This window comes from Salmo salar, chromosome 11, assembly GCF_965601325.2.
Source record: "Salmo salar chromosome 11, fSalSal1, whole genome shotgun sequence".
Lineage (NCBI taxonomy): Eukaryota > Metazoa > Chordata > Actinopteri > Salmoniformes > Salmonidae > Salmo > Salmo salar.
This window is the reverse complement of record NC_138301.1, coordinates 90,560,396-90,577,162: the sequence shown is the minus strand read 5'-3', so window position 1 is coordinate 90,577,162 and position 16,767 is coordinate 90,560,396. Positions and strand designations below refer to the sequence as shown.

Here is a 16,767-nt window from a genome sequence, read left to right as displayed (position 1 = left end):
TCTTTTTACTAGGCTAATACTAGCTACCTTTAGTGTCTGGTTGGACGCTGGCCTGGACATGGTCTTGCGTGCTCGGTGTATGGCGATGGACAGCGGAGACGGGGCAGGGGAGTCACTAGGGGACGTGCCATTTTTAGTCTCTGTGTCTGAGCCCCCCTGTCCCGACGGGGAGCCGGCCTGGTGGTTGTCAGTTCTTAGTGCGCCAGGACTGTGGGCGTGCCCTGCTGCGGAGGACAGGAAGGTTGTGGTGGTGTGTCCCACCATTGTGGTGCCGGAAGGCAACCAGCTAGTCCTGTGTGGGGCAGCCACCAAGCTTGTCCCCGTTGAAGACACCCCCTCCTGCTGCTTGCTGAGGATGTATCCATTACTCCCGGTGACGGAACCGTGAGGTGGGTCGGTCTCCAACGTCCCATTCTCTATGACCACCTGAGACTTGTTGCCCTGGGAGACCAGGGGGGTGGGGGACTGGTGTCCGTTCCCCACCTCTACGCTCTCATAGGTTCCGTTTAGCTCCACCTCTGCTCCGGGGGAGGATCCCAGTCTGGCAGCTACCTCCTCGTCTCTCAATGTGTCTGGAACAGTAGATATCAGTCAGTGTCACAGTATGGTCTTATGTTAGGCTAGCTCAAGAGACGAAGACTAGGAGTAAACCTTACCATGTTTAGTTGTAATGGCTTTAAAGATGAACTCACCTCCTTCCTCCTCTCGGTCCCCAGGTGATTCCATCCCCTCATCCATGGACTCCCCTTTACCCAATCTGCCTACGGCCAGACCTGTGGGCTGACAGCACACACACACACACTGCTAACTCCATGCCCAGCATCAAGAACACAGCTATATGGTCAGAGAATTTCATATAGCCTACAAAAGCGTGCTGGACAATTAACAGCCTTGCTACGCCAAATACAGGCCTACTCTTTTTAGAGAGGTTACAGACCAACAGAATGCACTCATAAACCTAAGTATGTCCACAATTTCACTAGATTTTTAAGCTTGAAGTATTATGTGAAGTTTATGATCCCCATGGCTGAAATAGCCTGCAGCTCTGTGTGGCTATAACAGACACAGAACTCTTATGAACAACACTACAAAGCCTAATGGGTTGTTCCACCTGAAAAAAGTACAAGCATTATTTTGTTGAAATATAATTTTTTCTGAGAAATTAAGCTAATTGACTGACCCAAATTGGCATTTTCATTTATAGGACACATATAATATTCAATAAATATAGTACCAACATCTGATTTGGACAAAACTTATTCCGAACAATGAATATTTTTTTTTAGGAATAACAAAACAAAAATGGCCAAAAGCCACCCACGGACCCCACACCAAGCCCACCAACGGCCAGTAGTAGTATGAAGCTGCGGCTTGGTGTATTGTTTATTCATACTATGTAATGTATTCTTAGTGAATATGGTGATGTCCCCCCTGTTCAGAGAAATTAGCCCAGCTTGCATTTTCCCCATAAGTGTGTAAGTACCATGTTTTGCCCACTAGATGTCACTGTTCCTGCCACATTCATCACGTTTTCTGGTGTCTTGCGTTTATTAAATGGATAACAACATTTTCTCTGCAATTTTGGGGAGAAAACCAATAGATTTTGCTCATGATGAAAATAAATATTGTGGTCATCCTCACAAGTCAAGCCAGTCCTCCATGAAAGCAATTCGGTTTGTCCTTTTCTTAGGCTTAATCTGTGTCCAGGAAACAGCCCATGTCTGTGGTTTATTCCCTTCAATAAGTCTGGATTCGTTAGACCATTCCTGGTGCACAAGCAAACCATTAGGCTACAGCAGTTCTAATGGTTTCAATGTTCTTCAAATGGTAAATGTCCCAAACACACACACACTGTATAGTGTTTTGCAATCGGTTGGGTTTAATGGTAAATGTCGCCAATCACATGACAGAGATGTTAGCTAATAATTGTATTGAAAAACACAACTACCATGCAATGGTTTATAATTGTATTATTTTATTAGGGTTCTCACAACATTTTAGTCCCTAGTCAATTTTTCAACAACAAAAAATGTGCGATTAACAGAAATCGTCAGCTTTTTTTTTTTTTTTAACTAATTGACTAATGTCGGTTCAACTATTTGAATTCAGTTTAGTTCAGGCTTTTTCTGTGAGCACAACGCGGTTTCTCTAGAGACAAATCAGATCAAGCCCAAACTGTGGGATGTAGTAGGGAGTTGTAGTGTCCAACAGGCCAATATTCTACCTAGTTTAGCACAGAACACATTGTAATTAACAACAATGACCATAATCCATTGCGCGCCTACTTGTCCTGTGTGTGGAGCAGACACGGAGAGGGAGAGAAGAGACGGAAGACGTGCGATAGAGAGCAGCTGCTTCGCGAGGGGACACAGACACACACATTGTTTTGTTCCATTGTTTGTATTATTTTTTAGTTGCATTGTTTGTATATCATGGTATTTTAAAATGTGACTGTCCTTGTCTATCAGTGTATCAGTGTTTCGTTACTTGTCATATTATGTGTTTAATTGTGAACCCCAGGAAGAGTAGCTGCTGCTTCTGCATTGGGGATCCAAATAAACAAATACCTGAAAACACATTATCTAAGTGATTGATACTTGGTACTCAGCAGTCCCAAAAGTATGCCTACTAAAATAGTGATTTTGTTTGACAGGATAGGCAGGCGCTCTATAGAGATGAGATGACTTGGAAAGAAATAATAAAATAAAACAAAAGTAATATACAAAACTATTTTATTTAAGGTACAGTAATGTGATTAAAATGGGACTTTTATTAATTGATTTATGCTGTGTTACAGCATTCAACCCACATAATGCATAGCACATTTAATGTTCTTTTATTTTTTAAATACATTTTGAAATAATCGGACCGGGGAGGACGTCACCAAATTCACAGAGAATACATTACATAGCATGAATAAACTCCAAGCAGCAGCTTGATACTACTTGACAAACAGAGAACTGAAATTGTATAGTGGCCGTTGGGGTGGCCATGGTGTAGGGAGGTCCATGGGCTTTTCACCATTTATTTGGATTCCTCACATCTTAAATCACTGTTAAGAAAAGGTTAGGTCCAAATTGGATGTTGGGTACTATATTTATTGAATATTATATTAATCCTATGAATTGAAATGGACAATTTGGGTGCAATCAATTAGTTTCAAATTGAAAGAATTTCAGAACAATCTGAGATGATGGGTGTCATGGCTTGCTGAAATGACATGGAACAACCCCAATGACAGGCACTGGTTGGACAGACACGGTACAAAAGACACCTTCACTATGGGAAATTCCCCATGTGGGATCCAGGACCACCACACTACAGATGACTCATTCTTTAACCCACCGAGGCCAAACAGGAAGAAAGGCCAGGTGCTCTGCTCCCTCTCTCTGGCCCTCACCATCACTGACTACACTCTGCTGACATGTTAGGCTGAAGGCCCAGTTTTAGCCGCTGCTCAGTAAGGAGCTCTGCAATAGGAATGGAATCAAACGGTGTCTCCTCTCCTCCTCCAGAGAGCTGCCTACTGAAAGGCTTTACCTCCAACATTTCAAACATCCAGAGAAAGCACCTCATGCTCAACCAACTGTCAGCATACTTCAAAGATTCAGATAGAATGGGTTCTCAATCACATTGTAACAGTGTAACACAAGGCCAAATTACTCAGGTTAGCATTAGGACCACAAATCAACTACGATGATTATGGTAAAGACCTATGCAGGGACAAGAAACAATCCATAATATGTTCTTGTTTGCCTTGCCTTATTCTGTCTCCTCTTCACTCATGTACCCGGCCCATCTCTTTCAATACTAGCAGCTAATGCAATCTTCCTTCAGCAGCACCAGACAAAAACAAACAAAGGACAAAGACAGCAGGCACCATGAACCAGACCAGGTAAAAAAACAGAACAGATACACCAGACAGAAGATAAAGAAGAGGACACATGCAGTTATACCAGTGGATCCACCTTTTCAAACCGACAGGTTTTCCTGTATTTCTGTTTCTGTTACAGAACGTCTGAAAAGCTCAGAAGAAGAAGCAGGTCAGAGGGATCCGCAATGGGAGGAAATTCACCATCTTCCCCTTCCCCCCCCCGACGACCCAGGCCCGTCGCAAAAGCTCTCACTACCAATTGGAAGCCCCATCAGACACCTGCCTCTAAAGCCACCACAAAATGTCTGCCTAATGTGGCTCTAACAACAAAATATGCCCTTCTCTCAGTCTCCACCAGGGGAACCATTACACAGACAGTCTTATGTGGGCTACGGGTGGGAAGGTTGTGCAGTGCTTTGGTATTGGAGGATATAGCCTAGCATTAGACTCCATCAGCTGTCCACGGCCACCTCCCCCACAGTCCCCTCAGCCAGAGGATGGCCCCCACCGCTTGGCACCCTGCCACCATCAGGAGCTGAAGAGGACCCATTAGATTGAAACAAGAGGCCTCTATCTAACCAATGTGTCCTTCAGGATTAGCCTGGCCAATGCCTGTCAGATTAAAAGACACCTCAGCCTAGCTGCTAGATTTGAGGGGAGAGCAGAGTCTGACCGACAAACTCAGGAGAGTTTTTGCCATGAAACCCTGCGCTGGAGCTCCACCTGACAGAACATTGAGCCAAGGCTGATAATTCACCCTAGAAAACAAGTCAAATAAACTTGAAAAGTAACCCAAACAATGGGCTTATTTGTTTTAAGTCTAAGCAAAGGGATGTGGGAATTGTCTAAAACCACTGACACCCCAGTGGACAAAGACACCGGTGTCCTCTGTCAGGCAGATGCATGCATGTCTTGACAATGTAGTGGCCTGTCTGTAGCTCTTGCCACACATAGCTCAGTGGATCCACAGACAAATCCATTGGTATTCTGAGCAGTCTGCCTTATCCTGCTCTCTCCTCTCGGTTATGAGAGAAATGTCTTCGATTTAGAGACACTTCGATTTTTTATGAGGAAGAAAAATCACAATCACATAGACTAAAGTCTTCCAACATCAAACAAACAGATAGTAATTTAGTAATTTAGCTTTTTCAACAGTCCTGAGAAAAATTGGTCTTGCTCATCTAAAGCACTTGCTCGTCTAAGACACTCGCACCCAAGAGCAAGCTGATAACTGTCAGAGGCTGAGGCTCCCAAAGAAAAAGGATCTCTGAGGTATTCTCACATGAGACCAGGTAGAAGAGAAGGGGTTCCAGAGACAGATTCCAAGGTGTGTGGTCAACACAGGTATGAGAGGGGAGAAACCCTTTCATATCCCTTCATAGATTCAAGAAACCTTCTCAAATCGTGCTTCTCTATGTCCTCAGTCCTGCCCCTAGTGGGTGAAAAGGGAACTTGCTCATTGGAGAGAGAAGGAGGGGGAGGGAAGAGAGAGAGAGGGCCGTCTGCAGATCTCCGCCATTTCCTAACCAGATTGTTTACTGACACAACGTGGCCAACGCTGCATTTTTCCACTAGGTGGGGGACATGTGGCCAGGATTTACGTGGATGGGGGATGGGAGCTCCAAGGCAGATCCACCTATGGGTTCTAATAAATAATTAGCCAACATGAGAATAGACAAATATATCAGAATCATTACAAAATGTGAATGCATAATGAAAGCCTTAAAAAAAAAAAAAAGGATGCAAAATAAATCATACTTTAAAAAAACAAAACCAACTTCTAAATGTTAATATCAGACAGTCATTTAAAAATAACAGCATCTGCCAAACATTTTTCTAAAATAAATCTAATGGCAGTGAGGTCAGTGCACCCTATAGCTATTAGAACACAGCTAGCTACATGACTAAAGTCTATCTTGGGTTGTGGGTTCTGACGCCAGCCCCCTGAATAAGGCTTGTCTAGCTGTTGAAATCTACTAATATAGCCTAGCAATGTAAACAACAATCTAGCTTCCTCCTATCACAGGTGTCAAAACTGCCCAGAGACCAAGAGAGCAACACCCTAAACAAAAGAAGCATTAACAAAAGGGTAAAACAGCTATTGAGCAATGACCATCAACGCCTTGAAGATTGCCTCCTTTTTCCTCGAAGATGGATGATTTGTATTATTAAATTCACAAGACGGCAGCATGAACAAAAAGTAAGGAATTTGGACTTGTGAAGAAAAAAATCAACTACTGTTGCAAAGCCATTATAGAGTGCAAAATGCAGGCACCATCACACTGGATACTGAAGATGGTGCGGAACAGTACTGAGGCTACGGTACTGTAAGACCTGAGTCTGACTATTGCACAGGATGCAGTCATTCATCTTTCTTCTGTTTCTCTCCAGTGTGTATTTTACCATATGGGACATTATCCCTGAGGTACCTCCTTGGCCCTTTCCTGGAGGAGAGGGTAGGGCTGCAAAGAGAAAGTGAAGGAAGGAGAGAGAGAGAGGAGTGAAACGAGGATGGGTCTGAGTCCTGGAGTGCCTGCCGGACAGCCAGGGAGGAACACCATTTGAGATTTCCAAGAAGTCGGACCACTGTCCTGAGTGCATTCATCTCCAGCCTACTGTAGCATACTCCTTTCCCTTGTGTCAATGCTCCAAACACAGCTATCAATCAATGGACATTTCCCAGACAGCAGGACCCACAAAACACCTTGGCGAGATTCAAATAGCCATTCTTCTAACACCTGACCCAGGTGAACACAGTGCATTACTAACCACTTCACCATAGGGGAGTAGCGGCTTGCTGCCATTTGAAATGCTCCAGTCACAGATCACATCAGGCTGAAAAAGCCTTGATTACTGATCAAACTCTCTGTTCAAGCCTGCTGTCATGGACTCTGAAGACTGGCTTCACAGCCCAGAATAGGCTACCGTCCCCTTCCCTGTGGTAAATATGCACTTGCAGTAGGCATCATACCTGCTTTCTCCTGATGGCCTCCATTGAGGAGTGGTGGAGAGAGTGTGGGTGCAAGAGAGGAGCGGGAGTCTCCAACGGATTATTCCTCTTTTCCTTTTCCTCCTCGCATGCAGACATTCAACTCGTTGGTCATGTGACCCAGCAGCTCCCTCTGTCGGTCCCTCTCTCCAGAGGTCTTCCACAGAACATGCGCAGTCAGTTCAAATCAGTGGCTCCTCTTTTTTTCCCCCTCTCTCGCGACCTGTGCGCGGACAGCCATTTCAGGAACAGCAACAACCAAAAGTGAGAAATGGTCGCTAAGCAAGGGGCCAAAGAGGAGAGCTGTGTGCCCGCGAGTCAGCTTCTTAAAACCTCAATCAACACTGTTCTCCTTTAAAACAGAGCCCGCGAGGAGAGAGGCAAAAATGTAACTAGTATGGGAGCGATTCTCAGCCATCTCACCTCTACATTTTAATCTTTCAGCAGACGCTCTTATCCAGAGCGATTTACAGTAGAAAGTGCCTACATGTATTACTTTTTCATACTGGTCTCCTTGGGAATTTAACCCACAACCCTGGCGTTGCAAGCACCATGACCTATGAACTGAGCCACAATTGGCCATCAGGCCAAGCCAACTCTTCAACAGATAGGCCTACTGTAATGTACCTGTGGAAATGATGGACGCCCACTTCACTGTATCGGCTAGGAGAGGTCAGAAAAAGGCATCTAGCGAACTGTTCTGTGACATGACCCTTGAAGCAAACAATCTCATGTGAATTCTAAATTAAATAAAATGGCGAACAAGCCATAGGAGAAAGCTTGGGGGTGAGGACAATCTCTGTGAAAAATTAAGCTAGACTAGAACCAAATCAAAAAGACGTCGAAGTATGTGGACTGCCGATGATGTCGCTACCTTCGGGCGCAATCATTTTTCTGTTTGGTTGTAATTCATAACAACAACAAAAAGGATCTAATCCAATCCCATTGCTTCAATAGCTTGTTTAACACTTCCTTAGGCAAGTAACTTGGATCTTGTTTCAGTGGTGGAATCTTCTGGCATAGAACTATGTCAAGCCAACGTCACTACTTTATCCTCTTGAATAAAATACAAAAAAGTAGCTAGCAGGATTGATAGCAAACTTTGGTTTTTAATCACAACGTTCTGGCATGTCTGCCTTCTGATTTGTTGGGAGAGTCCCCAGGATAGTTTTTTTCCCTTATCAACATAGGCAGTGACGTAGTTCTTTTAGGTCAAAAGAGTCCATCATTGAAACCAGACCCTAGTCACTGTGTTGCCTGGGGGGGGGGGGGGGGGGGGTCAGGTTTTTGAGAATATTGATTTACATTGCTGAGTGACTGGTCCACCTCTTCTTTTGAGAGGTGTAATACACTATCTGTGTAGTCAGGATCTCCCCCTGTTTTTCTCCCATGCTATCTGCACTTCTCCCTCTGAAAGGATGGAAGGTATCAAGGCTTCTTCTCAGACCACTGAATTCATTCCTTATATTATCCTCAGGCTGAAGACCACAGGGAAACACCACACAATACCGCCCAGAAGAGTCGGGGAAACTACCACCCATATCACAATAATACCGGCCAGGGTCCTTCTCTGATTTGATATGCACACATCCACTATTGTTTTCCCCTCCTCTCCAGAGTAATGCATTTGAATTTGTTGTGGTAAATGAAAACACAAAAAATGTATTGTTTAACACCAAGTTGAAGTGGCAAGGATATCAATGGAAGATATGAAAATAGGCTATTAATTTATCAGAGATAGTTTGATAAGGACACTCCAGATCTGGCACATAAGCCTTTCAGAATGTCAGAGCTATTCTGAGATTCCCTGTTACAAGTGGAGGCTGGAATTTTCCGACACATTTTATTAATGACAAACCTCTCTCCAGAACATGTTAAGTTTATTAGCTACATAGGGTGGGAACTCAATCGTGCTCATTGCTTCTACAGCCCTGTGTTCACGCTGTCCTGTTGTCAGGCCCTCAACATGGCACCACAAAGCAGTGAGGCAGTCTACCGAGCATGCTCAGTAGGCATCTCAGCCATTTTGAAGCTCTATGAACGAGCTAAGTGGCAGGCAATGGAGTAAGATCTGAGAAACCTCAGCAGTCCCTTTCCACAAAAATCAAACAACGATCTTAAACCCACACAACACCATATTTCAAAATCTTACATCCCACAAAGAAAAATCTGTTTCGTGTTTTCTGTTGGACAGGAATCAATGTATTTTCTTATACCACGATAGAGCCGACGCAGGAAGAAAGCAAGAGCAAGAAAGAAAGAGAAAGAATTCAGTATTATAGAAACTGAGGCCATAATAGGAGTTCTGTTAGTCTACTCGCAGCAGTGTATGCTACCACACGCCCACGGAAAGCCGGGGCCCACTGCCAGTGAGACATTTAGTCCTCATCTCTTCTGACTATGGCCACTAAAATTAGTACAACCTATGCACACATATGACGAGAGGCTACCAGATGTCACTAGTACTCTTCAATAAATTCTCCAAAAACTGGTGACTGGTGTCATGCTAACAGCCTTTAAGAAAAGGGCTTGACAAAGACTTCTACATTCTGACAGTTTCCATCCCACTCTAGTCTGCCACCACCCAGGTTAGTTAACCCCTCAACTCCAATAGAATACCTCACAATTGGTTGATTCTCAGGATTACAATGTTCAACAGACTGTATTTGAAGACAGCATACAATTCAGCTAGATTAGTAAACAACATCAATGCTGTTCATTCGGAACTAAGGCCTTTCCCAAATCAACCCGACTAATACAAAGACAGAATGCCTGATGTCCTCATTAACTAATTCAAAGAGTCAGAGGGGAACACTGGGCTTCCGCTTCCCTGTCCCTGCTGAGCTGAGCTCCTGGGGTGGATATGGATTTGAGGCCCCTCTACATGGAGCATTCAGAGGATAGTCCCTCAGTCATTCACAGGAATATGGCTTAGCCAGACACATACTAGGCTATCGCTAGCTGATCAAGTCTTGCTGGGGATCTGGTTATCCTGATTGATAAACCTGAGCGTTTCCGGTCTACAGGTAAAAGACATGGCCAAGTCTGTGGAACCTTGACAAAATTCAATCGATTAGCTTAATTAATGAATCAATGAATGAATCATGGGGTTTAGCTTCCAAAAAAAAGACAGAAATTAAGGAGGCTGTCAATTTACAAACTATTTAAAAAGACAACTGAGATCCATCTGGGCAAGCCCCATTAGAAGAGACATAAAAATGGAGATTGTAATAATCCCATCCTTTTCTTTCAAGTTCGCCCCCAGGCAACCATTGAAGTACATGGATAAAGCAGTGAATCACCATCAATGGAGGAGGAGGAAAAGGGCGAAAGTAGAGCTCCACACTCAACATCTAGCTTCCCACACATGCACTGTCCCAGCTCAGGTCACATGACCAACTCTCGGTAGAAAGCTCTGACATGGCCTTTACTGGGCATGCTCAGATGGAGCCCTGCTTTTTTCATGGAGAAGGAAGAGGGAAAAAAACATTGCAGCCATTTCGTGAAACGATATCAAGAGAAAACAATGGGCAATGGGAAAACTGTCAAGGGGTTTACCACATTTCAGAATGTGAATGTCTAGTTATAAAATCATCAAATTTTACTGGATGATTTCAATCACTGGCATCAACCGGTGACACAATCTAAAAGATCATTTACTGCAAAGGCCTAAACACATCAAAAAGATTTAGGATGTCAGAAAATATTTTCTTTGTCGAAAATTAGGGAAACAGTGTCTCTGGCCAAGTCTCTGATACTAGGCCTAGCGTACATTTATAGATAGCCTATAAAATAGCATAAATATTAATCACGTACCTAACAAGAACAGATTATTTTGGTGCTGCACCGTACTAAAACAGTAAGCCATTACCTTCTTTGGAACAATGATTTCCCTTTAACAAAGCACAAAAATACTAATTATACTACCCTACATTATCTTAATGCAAGAACCACTTTCCAGTCACAAACTTGAACCCTTCACCCTCCAAGGGCAAAGAAGTTCCCAATTCTTCATTATTATTATTTTTAAACACTGGATAAACTGTTCTGAGGTAGGCCTAAAACTAAGGAGTCCATATGGGTCATTGTCTGTTGTTTTGTATAGTTTAACACTAAGTGGATTTATCGCCCACCGACAACCTGAATGGTGTTGGCAACTGCATTATGATTTGTTCCGACTGCATCTAACTCAAATGACATTGATGAAATTGTTTGCATTGCAATGCAAATAATCTGTAGAACACAGCAGTATTCACTTTCCATTCAAGTATTGCACTGCCGCTGGACTTATTTAATCAGAATAGCCTGAACTAAAGAGGCCTCACCATCAAATAAGTGTTCCACCAAAAAGAGGCATCACATGTTTTCCCACCAAGAGTAGGATCTTTGTAGATGATAAGCTGCGTGCTCCATCATGACCCCAAAACAAGGAAGATCAGGGTTTTTCCCCCATCAGTCTTCTATCCAATGAGAGAGAGCACAAGACACATCCCAGATCGGCCAGTTCACCCACTCCTTCGCCATTTGAGAGATAAGTCGAAGGCACTTCAGCCACCTCACACTGGAACTAGCTAAACCCATATCTACACTGGAACTAGCTAAACCCATATCTACACATATCCTACCTGCACATCACAAACAATAGGCTACATACATACAGCTTGAGGCCAGGTGGCTATTAAATGATTTACCAGTTGCCTGACAAATTAAAAATAGAATACTGTGATAACTACAACATGAGTGATGCATAGAGAAATAATGAGCAAGGATTCCCCTAAAACAGAGTCAGAGGCCCAGTATAAGGTTGCAGTAATGTGGCCCCCACCATGTTACTCCCCCCTCACCACAGTACACCATACCTTTGTCAGCAACAGAGATGCCGTGCCTTCAAGGAGCCGAGCTGACGCCATAAAGAGCCGGTCGTTCCTGTTAAGGCCAGAGGCCTAGTTGTCAGCTCTGCCCAGTACCCTGTCTATCCAACAGGAGCAGCAGAGCTCAGCGCTGAGCATGCTCACTGATGCCCAACAACTGACAGAGAGAGGGGGAAGACTGCAGGGAAGAACTAGCTTCCGTGGCTAACGATGAGCAAGAAGTGGAATTTGCCAGTCCAGAGGCATTCACGTTTACCCACACCACCGCAAGTCAACAGTCCGACCTTCTTGTATCATCAATCCGCTTCTCTTTCCAACATTTGACTTCTGTAAAGAACATTTGGGTTGAAGAATAATTTGTTTTATAATTCTCTCCACTAATGTTTTCCAATGCTCTCCTCCAAAATGCCTGCTAATGGCTGCAACAACTACCACAGGGTCAAAATAAAGTCAATTTTGGATACATTTGGTCAGGCTCCCCCCTTATCTGGCTCAAACAACAAAGCAGGCTCTAGGGCTCTTCTTAGCGTCCCATCACCAGGGACTTCAATCACAATTTAGGTCTACACACTCACAATACTAATATTCAAAGCAAAGTAAAATATGGCAACATGTCAGTAAACCATGAACTATTTGATTCAGAGGCTAGTATAAACAAACATTAACAACATCCGTTCCTCTGTGTTCCCTGCCAAAGCAAATGCAATGGGCATGGTGTGTGTGGTTATTACTGGCATGTGTAGGCTATTGTCTGCAAGAAAAAAGCATATGTTGGCTATGTGGATCTGGAGCTATAATGAATGGATCTTTGGGTGCAGAAGACGACAACCTCAGATTAGAAGATTCCTCCCTGTCAACAAGCCAGATGCATGTTGTCCCTCACAGAATTGGCATTGGCATTTTCAAACAGATGGAGAGGACTGAGGAGTGCCACCTCTCAATGGAAGGAAGCTGTCGGGGAGTGTTGAAGGAGACTGTCCTCGAGCGAAACATAATTCGAGCTCCCTCTGTCAGATAACAGTGGATTGTCACAAAATTGCAAATGAAATGTACATGAGAGTTCTTGAGTAGATATTACCAGTGGTGTAGTGGAGGGTAAACGCAGGTACACGCCGTATACCCAGTTATTCAGTGGGCATTGCGTATACTCACTTCTTAATCCCCACTGATACGTATCAAATTAGTGTAGTGGCGGTAAACACTATCAATTTATAGGGCTGATGGAACCGATTGGACAGTTTAGCTTAAAAAGTTGATCAAATATTATTTATTCACATTTTAGGCGCAGCAATGTACACATGGCAGTAGACCTACACAAATGCAATTTGCGAGAAAACACATTCATAAAATGCGCACCGCACATGCAAGCGGTTTCATGCAGAGATGGAAATGTCCAATAGAAAGAAGGGGGATTTAAAGATGCAATAACTACCATGGGTTGCTAATATGACTGGGATAATTCCTTTGGCTGCTAGACAATGAAAGAAAGTTGAAAGTAAACCATTAGAACACATCCCTGTCTGTCAGAATGATATAATTATTTGCATTAATCCAGTGGCCATTTATTTTGCAAACTCACTCATGTGCTACAAAAACACTGCTAGCCAAACAGTGCTAGGTGCTTTCACACTTGAATTAAAGGGTAACTTTACTAAAATCTACATTTCTTAGATTTTTCCCTAAAATGGTCTCCTGATCTGGTTTAAGCATTGCTATGGACTTAGAACATACCATTTTGTTTTTCTACAAATAAATAAAGTGTGACTAAGAACAAAAGCCTGAATTTTGGGGGGAAAATCTGAAACCTGTGAATTTCTGACTCAAGTTGATCTGTTTCAATAATAGGTACTACTATTAGCCTACTGCACAGTACATCTTGGGTTGGCCTGATTGTAAAAGACCAATATGGGATATATCATTTTAGGTCAGTCAGTGTATGTCACAGAATTTTTCACACAGCGCACTTTCCTTCGCTGGGCGGGCCATTTGGGGGGGGGGGGGGGGAAATGGAATATACCCACTTCTCCAAGAGGGACCACTTGATATTACCTGAGTCTGTTTACATATTGATCAAATTACATTTCTACGACCCGTAAGCTAACCATTCGACCTTGTTGGTTCAGTCAACACTGAGGGTGTTTGGAAGTGCGTGCAACAATGTTACCAGCTGCAGTCACTTCTGGCTTAATTTGAACAAATCCGTATGCTTGTTACTTTGTTTAGTCCCGCAACGAGCCACTGTCTGCTGGACCAAGCAACTTGTTACTGTACTCTAGTTTATTTGGCTACCCTGTACATAGCTAGCTAACAAACCCGTATGCTTCCCTGTGCATACTACAAGCGTTGCTCTAATGTAGCGTTACCTTAGCTATAATTTAAAAAGCAACTAGATTCCTATCATAGTTGTGTTGTATTGGATCTCAAATGTACTAGCTGGTTAACTGGGGATGGAGCTCCATTGTCGAGTTGTATTAAACTTTTGATGTCTCGTGCAGCCAGCACCAGCTATGGTAGTCGGTTGATTTGAGAGGGAATTTGAAATTATACACTAACCGGAATAATGCTAGTTACTTCGTTAATAAACGTGAAAAACAATAACGTATATCAACGATAGCTACATCCTTGGACCAGAGCCTTGTTTGGACCCCAATACAGTTATCCAAGTTCGATTAATATATAACGTTAGGCAGCGCGTTAATATTACAAAAAGCTAACTTGTTAGCTAACGTTAAGCTAAGCAGCTAGCTAGCAGCTCCCGCATATTGTGGGAAACAGTGGGAAAACGAATTACTCTCGCAATAGAAAATGCCCCAAAAAAGGTGTAGAAAAATCATTGCAATAGTTATGCAAGAGTTAAACCAATTGTAATAATGTGAGTTTCGTGGTTTGCACAGGTAAAACACTAGCTAGCTGGAGAGCCGGATGGCGACAAGGCCCTGGAACTTGTATGACTGAACAAAGCTGAATGCATCAACATGCCCAATTCAGATTCCGGGGCAGTGCATCCTCCTTAGCGATACAAGCACATTCAATTGCCCTACCGACACAAAAGCAGGGTTTCAGAATTGACAGTACCGGGCGGGCAGTTTGAAATTTAATGAAAGCAGAGGTCTCACAACATTTATCCTCGTTTAAGTTTCTTGACCTAAAACTACAACAGTTGTTGAAACGGGCAAGCCCACATAGTCATACAAAAACACACAGCTGCAGGAAACCAATCTTGATGTAAATATGCTTACCTCGGCTTGCACGGAAGCCATGGTTCCTTTTGCCTGACCAGTCTCCGCCCACTTAACTCATTGCGTCATCGCATTCATTTCTTTGACGTGCTCGATAGCAGTCTGCTATAATTGAATTCAATATAATCGGTATTAAGTGATGCTTACATTTTACTCAAGCAGGCTACATATCCGTTCTGGGCATTGCATCATATGTGTGCACTGTATAGAATGAGCGAGAGTTCGCATTTCCTCTTGCAAAATGGGACTATAGAATAGTCGTATTGAAGTGCTTTTTATATTTTTCCACATCATGAAAATACGATGAAATGTCATTTGTGCAGTCAAAATACAAAAAAAAAAATCCCTATTTGTTTATCAATTTCATCAGAAATGTATAAAGGCATTTAAATGCACTATTCTTAGAGGTGCATTAAATAGTGAAATCAGAAAGGTGAAGGATCTGATCTATCTTCATTGTATTGTTCAACCAGAAAATACTGTGAAGGTAAGAAACTATGGTCTCTTGGATCCAATAACAACTCAAAGGCAAAGCATCTCTCTCTCTCTCACACACACACACACAATCTATCTCTGTCTGTCTCTCCCTCCATCCCTTGGCAAGTATTTATTTCACCTTTATTTAATCAGGTAGGCTAATTGAGAACAAGTTCTCATTTACAACTGCGACCTGGCCAAGATAAAGCAAAGCAGTGCTACACAAACAACAACACAGAGTTACACATGGAATAAACAAACATACAGTCAATAACACAATAGAAAAAGTCCATATACAGTGTATGCAAATGAGGTAAGATAAGGGAGGTAAGGCAATGAATAGGCCATAGTGGCGAAATAATTACAGTTTAGCAATTAACCACTGGAGTGATAGATGTGCAGAAGATGAATGTGCAAGTAGAGATACTGGGGTGCAAAGGAGCAAAAGGAGAAAAAGTATGCAAGCAGACACAGAGCGACTGATTACAGATTCGGAATCAGCCGTTTCTACAGGGCAACAGAGGAAAATTAAAGCTGTTGTAAACAGTGAGACGGTGAGCCGGAGGTGATATCTCTACAGGCTGGCTACTAGCTCCCTACACGCTTTCCCCTGTTGCTGCCATTTTCATCATGGCTGCTGGCCATGGGGAAATGTCTGAGTCACAACTCACTGCATGCACTCACCCTTTCTCCTTCTGAGTAGTTGCTAGACCCATTTCCTTTGACTATTCCTATTATCCTTATCAGAAAGTGTCCTATAAGACCAAACAGACAGCGTATGACTTGCGGACCAAAGACGATTATGAAGGGGATACAAGGCCGGCTCCAGGCATATTTTTTAAATACACTGCTCAAAATAATAAAGGGAACACTTAAACAACACATCCTAGATCTGAATGAAAGAAATAATATTATGAAATACTTTTTTCTTTACATAGTTGAATGTGCTGACAACAAAATCACACAAAAAAAATCAATGAAAATCCAATTTATCAACCCATGGAGGTCTGGATTTAGAGTCACACTCAAAATTAAAGTGGAAAACCACACTACAGGCTGATCCAACTTTGATGTAATGTCCTTAAAACAAGTCAAAATGAGGCTCAGTAGTGTGTGTGGCCTCCACGTGCCTGTATGACCTCCCTACAACGCCTGGGCATGCTCCTGATGAGGTGGCGGATGGTCTCCTGAGGGATCTCCTCCCAGACCTGGACTAAAGCATCCGCCAACTCCTGGACAGTCTGTGGTGCAACGTGGCGTTGGTGGATGGAGCGAGACATGATGTCCCAGATGTGCTCAATTGGATTCAGGTCTGGG

At 43.0% G+C, this 16,767-nt stretch overlaps 1 protein-coding gene across 5 annotated transcripts in view; it reads right to left on the bottom strand.

Annotated features, from left to right (window-relative positions):
- The window catches only part of ehmt1b (euchromatic histone-lysine N-methyltransferase 1b), a 28,744-nt gene extending 13,647 nt beyond the window's left edge, over positions 1–15,097 (bottom strand). Inside the window, exons 1-3 of one of the 5 annotated variants that reach the window (XM_014128384.3) lie at positions 14,974–15,097; positions 693–780; positions 28–572 (exon numbers count right to left, since the gene is read on the bottom strand). In XM_014128384.3, the coding sequence (XP_013983859.1) occupies positions 28–572; positions 693–780; positions 14,974–14,994 (654 nt within the window). In that variant the 5' untranslated portion in view covers positions 14,995–15,097. Of the gene's footprint in view, positions 1–27; positions 573–692; positions 781–6,845; positions 7,057–11,722; positions 11,794–13,166; positions 13,187–14,973 lie in introns of those variants that run through there. The other 4 variants (XM_014128386.3, XM_014128383.3, XM_014128381.3 and 1 more) reach the window with 4 other exon arrangements.
- Between the last annotated feature and the right edge of the window lie 1,670 nt (positions 15,098–16,767).